The 12,463-nt window shown below is 43.6% G+C and overlaps 1 protein-coding gene across 1 annotated transcript in view; it reads right to left on the bottom strand.

Moving 5' to 3' along the window:
• Positions 1-396: 396 nt before the first annotated feature.
• HIBADH (3-hydroxyisobutyrate dehydrogenase) overlaps positions 397-12,463 on the bottom strand; it is a 117,509-nt gene continuing 105,442 nt past the window's right edge. Inside the window, exons 7-8 of the mRNA XM_006133211.5 lie at positions 11,972-12,128; positions 397-1,371 (exon numbers count right to left, since the gene is read on the bottom strand). Coding sequence (XP_006133273.3) covers positions 1,213-1,371; positions 11,972-12,128 — 316 coding nt within the window. The 3' untranslated portion in view covers positions 397-1,212. The remainder of the gene's footprint in view (positions 1,372-11,971; positions 12,129-12,463) is intronic.

Genomic DNA, 12,463 nt, shown 5'->3' with positions numbered 1-12,463 from the left:
AATGTTGCTCCTAATCTATAAAAATGTATGAGTTTTCCATGCACAATTGGTGCCTGTGTTGTGCACACAACTGTGTCACTGGCACACACCCATTAGATGAACCACTGTATGTGAAAAATTCTGAAAATGTGGATGTTAGCAGGCATAGATAATCATTCAGACCTCAATCCTGCAAATAACTTTAAATGAATAGTCTCACTAAAGTCAACAGGAATACTCACCTTCAGAATGCTAGAGGATTAGGCGAATGGTTAGAGAAAATAATATGCAAATATGCCATCTACACATTTTACTTCTCCGTGCTTATGAAAGATGGTCTGTAGAAGACCAAAACAAAGAAAGAGCACAAATGTGTAGCTATTTGTATTTTTGCAAAATTGCATTAAAATAATCAACTTCATTTACAAGCATGATTTTTATTTAATTTCAAAATAATGGGTATAATTTATTTATATGTATAATAATCCAATAATTAACTAAAGCAAATGTACATTTGTCAGACTTTTTAATAGGGACCTTTCTTGACTGGTACAAGAAGAAAATATAAAATTAGGTTAGCCAAATATAGTACTGGAGTTTTACAAGAGAGACATATATACTATGTTATTTTAACTAAGTTTACCAGTTAAACATGCTGTAACAGCTTTCCACTAATTTACATACCCCTATAAACATTAATCTGTAACACTAATCCCAGGAGAAATCCATCACTGATTATCAGGCCCAAGATAATAGTTAAAAAAGAAAAGAAAAGAAAAAAACAAAACACTGTCTTCATTTTAAGGCTCTTCCCTTTTTCCATGAAGGCTTTATCTTTATTAAAAGTTACTGAAAGCTGGTTTGTTACCCTATGTTACTATTTAAGATTCAATTTAGTTTGCCATAATGTCAGTTATTTTATAAGCAAACCAATAGGTACTTAGTAAAAAAAAAAATACTGTTCAAATAGATTTTGGGGAAATGCTATTATGGTTCTTAAACAGTCAGTGTATTTTACCTGGCCAAAAAACAACCCTTCTCCCAGCCTGCTTTTTGAAGAATTTGTGAAAACTCCTGGAGTTTGCAGAGACCTAGACAACCAAAAGCAGACAGGTCAGTTTGAGATCATGACTTGTGACCTTTGATTAACTGCATATATTTTTCAAATAAGGTACAAGGAAGTTCCAAAGAAAGTATTTGGTTTCTAATAGTGTCCATTGCCAAAACAACAGCTCACAAGTTCTCTTCCTCACGTAAAAACTGGAACACAGATGAAAAGTCTTTCAGGGCATAGCCCTTTGCACTCATCATCCTGTACATCTGATGTGCTAGAGATCCCAGAGGAATGGGTGTTTTAGTGTTGGTAGCAGAAATCTGTGCCAAGCCAAGATCCTGAAAGCAGAAAAAACATTTGAAGAAACATCAAGGAATTAAGTAGCCATACGAGTATTACCAGCTATTTAGCTTCCTTGTAAAGAAAAGCCACGGTCAACAAACAAATGAACAAAATACTGTAGCCTTAAAATTCCAGCCTTGGAAGAAGGCAGGTAATGCTTCATTTTTTGGTGTTGTTACAAAGGCTGAACCAGAAAATCCAAAACAGTGTTTGATTCACTTCAAACTAAAACTCTTTTTTTTTCAGTTTTTCTTAACTGAAAGAATACAGGGGAAAAATCCACTTTGATTTAAAACATACCTGGAAGGGGGAGAAAACAACTTTTTCATTCATTTCTGGAGTATCTTTTACCTTTTTATTTAAAAAAAAGCAAACATTTACATTTCTAAGTGAAATACCATTTAGCAAAAAATTCAAAACATTTTGACATATTCCTGTTTTTCTGGCAGAAACTATTAGCCAAATTTGACACAAATTCAGTAAAATGTCTCCGTGCTGCAGAATGTGCATTTTCCGGTTAATGTATATGAAGACCCAAAGGGTGCCATCAGTTTTTGGCACCCCTTTGGAGCTCAGCTTCCTCTCTCTCAATCACGGTTGCTTTAGAAGCAAAGAGGCAGCATGTCTAGTGCTAGGAGCAGAGGAGTATAAATCAGGATTGCTAATCTTTACAACTGGCACTGCCACTGACCATGTGATACCTGAAAAAGAAAAAAAAAGTCAGCTTCTCAGAGCTTCAGGTTAGCCCTCTTCAAGCGGGCATAATCATATTTACTCTCCTCAAATTCTCCTAAGCTAGCCCAGTTTCTTGAGCTGCATGAGTTTATATTAAGGAAAAAGGCACTTTCTGCTTCTAATAAACCTGTCACTTGGTGACCAGTTAAGATTTCCCTTGTGTCAGCTGAAACAGCTTTAAATTCAAACAAAAGCCCTGTCAATGGAGGCTGTAATAGGGTTGTGATAAACCTCATCCACTTTCCTGAACATATTAGCCTAAGGATTTGTCTATGCTGCAGTTGGGAATGAGCAGACTGACTCATGCAAACAGGGCTCATGCTAGCAAATAAAAACAACAGTATGGATACTGTGGCTTAGACTGGAGCTTGGAAGTTTGCCTACCTGGTTCACGCTGCTTCTCGCAGCTCCCATTAGCTAGAAACAGCAAACCACAGCCAATGGGAGCTACAAGGCTCTGTGCCTATGGACACTTAGATAAAGTGTCTAGCACCCCACCAGTAGCTTCACTGGGAGGGCCTGCAAGTCACCTCTGAAAACTCCTGCTGTAGCATATACCCATAGAGTACATCTAGTTAGGTCACCAAGGACGATGACCTTGTCATCTACGGAAGCGTTCTGGATGAGGTTGCGCAGATCACTATAGAACTTGTCCTTTTCTGCTGGATCTGTTTGAAGAGTTGGGATGTACATGCTGAACAGTGTGGTATGCTGCTTGCTTCTAAGTGAGAGGCGCATGGAGATAATGCGATCCAAGTGGCCCGTTGGTAAGTTTGCAAGTTTGGATGCAATGGAGTTCCTGACCATAAAGCCAACGCCAGAAAGGCGTTTATCAGACTCTGGCTTGCCTGACCAGTAAAGGGTATAATCTGCACCACGTTCTTGAAGGCTGCCTTCCTCGGAGAGGCGGACTTCACTAAGAGCAGCGATGTCGACATTCAGTCTTGAAAGTTTGTGGGCAACTAGAGCAGAGCGTTGTTCTGAGCGATCACTATCTGCTGTATCAATCATGGTTCTAATGATCCAGCAAGCAAGCTTTAGTCCTGTCACACCTTGTGAGGCAGGTGTGTACCTTATTTTTCTCTTTGTAGTTCAACTGCTTTTGAAGATGCCCGGTGACTGCCGCTAGCCAACTGGTAGAAATGGAAACGAGCTTTGATTGGGCCACCTTTTCTAGGCCCCTCTCCATCTGGAGCAAGAAGTGCTATCCCTAGAGAAGGCTGCTTGGTCGAAGGATACTGCCGAATGATGTAGTCGTTTCTGGGATCAACATCAGACAACCATTACACTTAAACTGCCTGCATGCAAGATTGGAACTGCGGCTTCCAATGTCATCTTCCACCTGCCGTTTCGCCCCTTTCCCTTTGCTGCAGGGCTTGATGATAGAGTTGTTGTTGCTCATAGACATGGGCGTGCCCTTCGAACCTGCGCAATGGAGTTTTTAGGTGGAGTGCAGTGTGCACAGTACTGGTCCCACCCTTTACACCTGGGATTCATCTGCCATGGCCTAGCAAGCAGGGACAATGACAGCGAGGTCCCCGGGTCGTAGGTGTTATGTCAGAGTGTCCTCCTAGAAGAGTGGCCTGACAGTGTTAACGAGCTCCATCTGCCCAGGTTTGAAATCAGAGTTTTCCTTCTCTTAGGCTGGCTGCCAACCAAGGCTAACGAGCCCAACCTGACAAGGTCATCATCCTTGGTGACTTCAATGCCCAAGTAGGTAAAGATTCAAAAGCCTGGAAAGGAGTGCTTGGCAAGCATGGTGTCGGAAACTGCAATGACAATGGGAGCCTCCTGTTAGAATTCTGTGCGGAGCAGCAACTTGCCATCACCAACACCATGTTCCAACAGAAAGACAGCCTGAAGACAACCTGGATGCACCCTTGGTCTAAGTGTTGGCATCTCATAGACTATATCTTGGTGCGCCAGAGAGATCTTTGAGATGTTTTACTCACCCAAGTAATGCCCAGCGCGGAGCGTCATATGGACCATCGCCTTGTGCACTGTAAACTCTGTCTCCATTTCAAAGCCAAGCCAAAGAGGGGAAGTGCCCCAAGGAAGAAGTTCAGTGTTGGCAAACTCCGATCAATTGAAGTGAAAGCTAACTTCCAGGTGAATCTTCAGTCGAGGCTTGAGGATCCCAGCTGTCCCACAAACCCCTCTTCAGAAGCTCTTTGGAAATACCTCAAAACCACCATCTTGCAGACCTCTGAAGATGTCCTAGGGTTTTCCTCTAAGAAGAGCAAAGACTGGTTGATGAAAACAATCAGGAAATTCAAGAATTGCTGACGAGGAAGAGATCCGCCAATCAAGCGCATCTTGCTCAGCCGTCCTATCCTGATAAGACGACAGCCTTCTATCTTGTATGCAGCAATCTCCAGTGCAAGCTTCGAGAGATTCAAAATGAAAGGTGGACCAAACTTGCAGAGAGAACTCAGCTTTGCGCAGATACTGGTGACTACAGAGGGTTTTATGAAGCCCTGAAGGCAGTGTACGGCCCTTCACATTACATCAAGAGTCCCTTGCGCTCTGCAGATGGCCAAGTGCTCTTCACAGACAAGGTGTCTGTCCTGAACTGGTGGTCGGAACATTTCCAGACTCTCTTTAGAGCCAACCGCATGGTCCAAGATTCAGCAATCCATTGTATTCCACAACTGTCAGAGAAAATAGACCTGGATGAGATTCCTACTCTAGAGGAGACTGTCAAGGCCATTAAACAGCTGAAAAGTGGCAACGCAGCAGGAGTCGATGGAATCCAACAGAGGTTTGGAAGCATGGGGACCCAGTGCTGCACACCAAACTCCACGAGCTCTTTGTCTGTTGCTGGGAACAAGGCAAACTACCACAGGACCTCCGTGACTCAGTCATCGTCACGCTGTACAAAAACAAGGGGGATAAGTCAGACTGTTCCAACTACCGGGGGATAACTCTGCTCTCTGTCGCGGGAAAAATTCTTGCAAGAGTACTTCTCAACAGATTGGTGCCATCATTGTAGAACTCCTTCCAGAGAGCCAGTGTGGCTTCAGAGCTAATAGGAGCACCATTGATATGGTATTCGTTCTTAGACAGCTACAAGAGAAATGTAGGGAACAGAACAAGGGATTGTACGTGACTTTTGTTGACCTTACCAAAGCGTTCGACACTGAGCAGAAAAAGTCTGTGGCTAATCATGGAGCGACTAGGGTGTCTCCCAAAGTTCCTCAACATGATCATCCAGCTACATGAAGACCAGCATGGACAAGTCAGACATGGCACTGACCTCTCAGGGACCTTCTCAATACGTAACGGTGTAAAGCAAGGCTGCGTCCTCGCGCCGACTCTCTTCATGATCTTCAGTATGATGCTCCAAAGAGCCGCAGTAGAACTTGATGATGAAGACGGTATCTATATCTGATACCGTACTGATGGCAGTCTGTTCAACCTGAGGCGACTAAAGGCCCACACTAAGACAGTGTGGCAACTCATCCGAGAACTACTCTTCGCTGATGATGCTGCCCTTGTTTCTCACATGGTGACAGCGCTGCAGTGCATAACATCCCTCTTTGCAGAGGCTGCCGATCTCTTCAGACTAGACATCAGCTTGAAGAAAACAGAAGTTCTCTATCAGCCTGCAGCTTGGGAAGATTAGCGCCCTCCCTGCATCACCATTGGCGAGTCAGAGCTGAAGACAGTTCATCAGTTCAGCTACTTGGGGTGTATCATCTCCTCAGACACCGAGGTTGATAAAGAGATTGATAACAGACTGGCAAAGGCAAACTGCATTTGGAAGGCTGTATAAAAGAGTCTGGAGCAACAAGCATTTGAAGAAAGACACGAAGATTGGTGTGTACAGAGCCGTTGTACTGAGTACCCTCTTGTACGGTTCCGAGTCATGGGTCACCTACTGGCATCATCTGCGTCTCCTTGAGCGCTTCCATCAATGCTGCCTCTGCACCATCCTTAACATCCACTGGAATGACTTCATCACCAACATTGAAGTCCTCGAACAGGTGGAGGTTACCAGCATCGAGGGCATCCTATTGAAGACACAGCTGCGTTGGGCAGGGCACATCTCCAGGATGGAGGATCATCGCCTGCCCAAGATTGTATGGCTGTATGGCGAACTCGCCACTGGCCACCGCGACAGAGAAGCACCGAAGAAGAGGTACAAGGACTCTCTGAAGAAATCCCTTGGCATCTGTCATATTGACTACCGTCATTGGTCTGCTTTAGCCGCGGAACAAGAGGCCTGGAGATGCACCATTCAGCAGGCTGTCTCCTCCTTCGAAAATACACGTAGGGCTGGTCTTGAGGACAAAAGGACATGGAGGAAGAATCGTGATACCGCAGCACTAAACTCAGAACAGAATTTCCCTTGCTGCCACTGCAGCCGAATCTACCTGTCCCGCATTGGACTCATCAGTCACCAGCAAGCTTCCATCAGACGTGGACAAACCCCTTCCTAAATCTTCGTATGTGAAGTCAAGCCATGATGATGATGACATCTAGTTAGGAATAAAAGCTGTGTCTGGCTTGGTTAGCTGATTTGGGCTCACAGGGCATGGTCTTAGGGTTGCCAGATGGTTTCAACAAAAATACTGCACACACTTGACATTACATCACAATCTACATTACATCTTATTTAGAAGATACTGGACATTTATATTTTCTCAATCTGTTTCCTTAACAGAAAGCTCAAATACTGGACTGTCCAGTTCAAAACTGGACACCTGGCAACCCTACATAGGCTGCAGGGCTAAAAACTGGTGTGTAGATGTTTGGGCTTGAGTTGGAGGCCGAACCTGGGTTGGGACCCTTCACCCTTGCAAGGCCACAGAAAAACTCATACGGTGCTGGTTTAGTCAATATATTGACATCATGGGCTAGTAGCTGTCTACTGGACAATAGTTTCTCTGACTCCAGTGTAAGAAATGAGAGAAACAATCTTGCTCCTTTCTCCAGTGATGAATGAGATTCCTTCAGCTTCTGTGTCAGGCTGATCTCTGAAGTAGCATAAATGCTGTTACAGAACGATATACTGCTAAGAATCGTAAACTTCAGACTGTGAAGTTTCCAGCATCTTTTCTGTAGCTGTTTGAAGCTCCTTGAACAAGACTGAACTTTGACTCATCAGCATTCAATAAGATGTCCCCCGTGTCCTCTTAAAGCAGCTGCCTGCAATACTAGCATTTTTATAAAAGGGATGAAGACTCACAGAAAATGACCTAAATTTACCTAAAACAACCACACACTACGGAAGCTGTGTGTCACAAAGCATTCTGCAACTTCATCAAAAACATGTAATCTCTGGGCGCAATCAGTTGCCTTTAAAATTTATATTCTGAATTTCTTCAGATGACAAAGTTGTTCTGACTGGGGTCTGGCTTTTCCTTGACCTTTTGGGAAAAGGCAGAATCAGAATATACTTTCTTGCCCCTCTCCCCCTTTTGGGAACTGGCACAATGGCTTCCAGATGTTGCACTATGAACGCCTATAGCAATTTTTGCTGGATTTGGAGAAATATCAGTCTTATGGGGAAACAGTGGCCAACATTTTAAAAATAATTTGTACTGTTAAGAAAATACCTTATTTCTTTTATTTTCTAGTCTGACTTGAATCAGATTTTTCCATTCAGAACAAAACCCAAAGACTGTCCAAACCTAGCTTCAGAAACTCTCTCTCTCTCTCTCTCTCTTTTTTTTTTAAACTAAAAAGGAAAAAAGGAAAACCCTACCTTTGCCTCTACTCTGTCTGGACGAATCACCCCTGACAAGGGTCAAGATTAATATGATTTAAATCTAGCTCTTCCAAGAATCCTAAAAGGAAGGCTGTTATCAACACCTTTAATGTTAATGGGAGGAGAGGACTTCTGATCTGTAATGTCTTCTCTGTATAACCCTCTGACCCTTAAAAGGAGAAGCAATAAATTTGATCTTTGAAGTAAAATCTCCAGACCAGGGCTCATATTAGAGAGCTTGTCTAGACACTAGGTTACACTCCAGACTTAGAGACAGCAGAGAGGTGATTTCCAGAGGTGTTTTCTGTAAAATTTGCTACCAAAAACACTTGGAGCCTGTAATTTTGTCTGTGGGATCCATCAGTGGTGGAATCCTTTAATAAATCTTTCAATTATCACCATGTTTGACATTAGAGAAGATGAAGTGTTATGACCATCTTAGCTATCTTGTGGTCATTTGACTTTAAATAATTTTTCTGTGTTGACAGATACTTCAATTGATGCATATACATCAAACAGGGAAGTCTGAGAGGAAGAGAAGGAGATTGCCCTGATGAATGAACAAGATGCAAGTACTAATGTTGGGGGGGAGAGTCAGATTGCTTGTTTGCGTTTTTTTCTTTCAGGTTATTTCAGTTGTGTATCTCAGAACTGTTTGAGCCTTTGTTCCCTTGATCACCCTTGATAATCTTTGATCAGCCTCAATCAGCTTTGTGATCACTCTCCCCGTGTGGTTAAGGAGGGGATAGGGCTGACCTTGGAGAGGGGGATTTATAAGCCAGAGGCTAAGTTACTAGCGGGAGCTAGTAAACAGGGGACTACACACAGGGGTGTGTTTGGCTGTGCTTGTAGCCAGACAGACCACCTGACTATGGATGCCTCTACCCAGATTCCAGTGTGGTTTTGCAGACTTGGGCCTGCATTTCCTACTCACAGGAAAACAGGTTGGGAGGACTATCCAGTGTGAAAGATGGTGGAATGTCCCAGGAAGCAAGTAGGAGAGTTTACAGGAGGAGGTGACTAGACTGAGGAGTATCCAAATCCACGAGGAATTCCAGGAGAGAATTAATGTGGAGAATTAATGAGGAAGCTATCCAGCTACTGGAGACTCCTGGCACAACACTGGGGAAGGAGGAGATGGCTCTGTCACAGGAAGAACACTGGCAGTTGGTTACTTTCGGGCAACAGGCAGTGCTCCACCCACCATGGTGATCAAGAACCGTTACGCTTTGGATCAGCCTGGTAACGAGAGAGGAGGAATCATCTCCTTATGGTGGTGGAAGAGAAGCCATGTACCCCAAAACTGGAAAGCCTGCAGCTACCACTCCCAGAAGGAAACGTAGGGTAGTGGTGGTTGGAAATTCTCTGAGGGGGATGGAGGCACCCAACTGTCACCCTGACATGTCAACAAGGGAAGTATGATGCCTCCCAGGGGCCCATATCCTGGATGTTATGGAAGGACTGTTGAGGATCATCTGACCCTCTAACTACTACCCCATGCTACTCATCCATGTGAGCACTAATGATACTGTGATGTATGGCCCTCAGCAGATCCAAAGTGACTACATGGCTCTGAAAGTACAAGTGAAGGCGTGTGGAGTGCAGGGTGTTCTCTTCAACCCTTCCAGTCAAAGATAAGGGTCCAGGCAGAGATAGCTGGAGATGAATGCCTGCCTGTGAAGATAGTGTTGTCAGGAGGCTTTGGCCTTCTTGACCATGGATGTTGTTTCAGGAAGGAGGACTGATAAGCAGGGATGGGGGTCTATCAATCTCTTTCATCAATGATTTAGATAATAGCATAGAGATACTCAAGTTTGTGTACCTCACCAACCTGGGAGGAGTTGCAAATGTTTTGGAAAATAGAATTACAATTCAAAATGATCTGAACAAACTGGAGAAGTGGTCTGAAGTAAATAGAATGAAATTCAACAAGGACAAATGCAAAGTACAACACTTAGGAAGAAACAATCAGTTTGCATGCACACACCCACACCCACACACGGTAAAGGTCTACATAGGAAGGAGTACTATGGAAAGGGATGTAGGGTCATAGTAGACCACAAGCTTACTATGAGTCAACAGTGCAATGCTGTTGCAAAAAAAGTGTCTGAGGTACAACAATCCTGCTAATACACACAAGAGACAAGTAGTAATTCTTCCACTCTACTCTGTGCTAATTAGGCCTCAATTGGAGTACTGTGCCCAGTTCTGGCTTAAATTGCAGCAAGACAGGCTTAGTTTGGAAATTATGTAAATCTTCCCTTCAGGGTGGTTAAGAACTGGAATAAATTGTCTAGGGAGGTTGTGGAATCTTCATCGTCTAACCTGCTATTAAAAATCTCCACACACCTATCAGAGATGGTCTAGATCGGGGTGGGGAACCTCCGGCCCAGGGGCCAGAAGTGAACACCAGCTTGCTTGGATCCAGCCCTCTAAGGCTCAGGCTCAGGCTTCCCCCTCCCTTAGCATTAGGGAGCCTGTGCTATCACTCCAGCCCCCTCCCTTACTTCTCACTTGTATGTGGCCCCCAACTGATTTTTCTGTGGGTCAGTGGCCCCCGCCACAAAAATGTTTCCCATCTGGCCAACATGGTGGTTGCTCCTGCCATGAGCATAGAGGACTCATGCTCTCAAGGTCCCTTTAAGTTCTATGATGTATGGCTGTGGCAGTGCTACATATGCTCCCTGAGGGAGGGGGGAAAGAGCATTGCTTCTCTCCTGTTCCCCCTCACCTCTCCTTGAGTGGCAGGGAAAGGTGGTATACCATCTCACATGGCATCCAGGTAACAGAGCCTGTCACAAGGTAGCAGCTGAGGGCTCTTGTCTGCTGGGGAAGGCAATAGTATCTCCTTGGCCTTGCTGCTGGTGAGTGGCCATTTTGGGCCCTGTTTGCTCTTGCTGCTGGCAAACAGCTAGCTGGGCTGCATTCCAACGCCACCTTGTTTATTTTTACCTAGTGAGCTGGAGCTCTTATGATTCCAGAGGCTAGGCCAATTGCCAAACTTCATTTAGAATTTGGATGTAAATTTTCCAATGTGGTAAAAATGGCAAATTGGCATGTGAGGTTTTTCTCCTTCCATCCCACATCTGGTTTCACTGGGGGCCAAGAGGGAGAGGAGTTAAACTGCAGTCAGAACACTGGTGGGTTCTACTGCAGTTGCTGGATTAAGAAGGTCTGATGTAAAGTCCCTGTGATGCAATGGGCTGCCTGGTGATGGGCACAGAGCATAACACTACGTGCCTAATGCAACATATTGTTTCCTTCAACCCATCACTCCTACTTTCTGCATGGAGTGGAGTGGATTGAAACTTTGGCTTCCAGCCAGGTTCCTCGGGCAGGCCCTAGTAGATGCCTTCATACCCATCATCAGAACTACAGAACCTGGGGCCATTGGTACAAAGCTGAAATCCACCCTGGAACAGCACAGTTGAGCAGTTAGGATTCCTCATTGGTTAACGGTTCTTAACCAAATGCAAACAATGTTAAGTCTCATTGTTTCTATATCTGTATGTGTTACTCCCACTGATGTACCTACCTCACCTTGGGAGATTTAAGTCAGTTAACATTTGTGAAACCTTTTGAGAATGTCAATTGGAAGACACTGTGGGACAAATCCGAGGCTGGTGTAAATCACTTAACTTCACCGAAATTAACAGAAACACGCTGATTTTTATCATCTGAGGATATAGTCCTACACAAATGCTAGGAATTGTTCTATATTGCTCCTAGTGGACTAGAAACACATGCTCCTGAAAGAACTCCAACTTCAACAAGGGGGAATGCGGCTTTGTTGATGGTCTTTAAAATACAGAGTCTAACACTAATTTTCACTGATACAACACTAAGAAAAACTCCCTTATAATTCTACAGCCAAACCTAGAAAGGACTCATCTGATAACTCAGAGTTACAGTAACATGTATGGTCCTCTCCAGAAGTGCACACAATTTAAAATATCATTAACTGTTTTAACTGAGGAAAGAACATTTCATTCCACCCACTGCCTGCTAGAAGTGTATACACTCTTAGAAGTCTGGTAAAAGCTATTTGTGATATTCAGAAAGATCATCGCTACAAGACAGAAACATCTCTCATATATTCCGACAATCAAGAATAACAGAACATTTTTTTATACTGATGATTTATATACCTTAGCCATGAGTGTTGTTCCAAAGCCACCTTGGTAATTATTAGCAGAGGGTACTCCTTCCATTACTCCTGGAACAGGGTTGTAAGTGTCGCTTGACCAACAACGGCCTGAACTCATATTTAGGATTTTAGCCAGCAGTTTTGGGTCAAGCCCTAACCTGTCAAAGGTCAAGGAAGAGAAGTGTTAATGTCAAAATGAACAAGATATGGGTGACTTGTTTTATATGCTAGGACCACACTATTATTTCTCTCCTTCTATTGTAAGTCAAGAAAAATGATAGAGTATTGATATTGGGGGAAGGGATCCCCTATCTTAACTGAAAGGGCATCAATCCATAATTTAAACAATAAGTTTTCAAAGTTTCTGCCTTTTGTTCTATACAAATACCTTTCACTTAATTTTGAAAACACGCAAAAGAAAGGTCCTCTGAGAACAGCAGTTCTTTTATATGCCTATTACCCCCAAAAGTTTTCATTTATTCCACATGCTATT

Source organism: Pelodiscus sinensis, chromosome 2 (genome assembly GCF_052426305.1).
Source record: "Pelodiscus sinensis isolate ZL-2025 chromosome 2, ASM5242630v1, whole genome shotgun sequence".
In the NCBI taxonomy this organism is placed as follows: domain Eukaryota; kingdom Metazoa; phylum Chordata; order Testudines; family Trionychidae; genus Pelodiscus; species Pelodiscus sinensis.
This window is presented reverse-complemented; position numbering and strand designations above follow the sequence as displayed.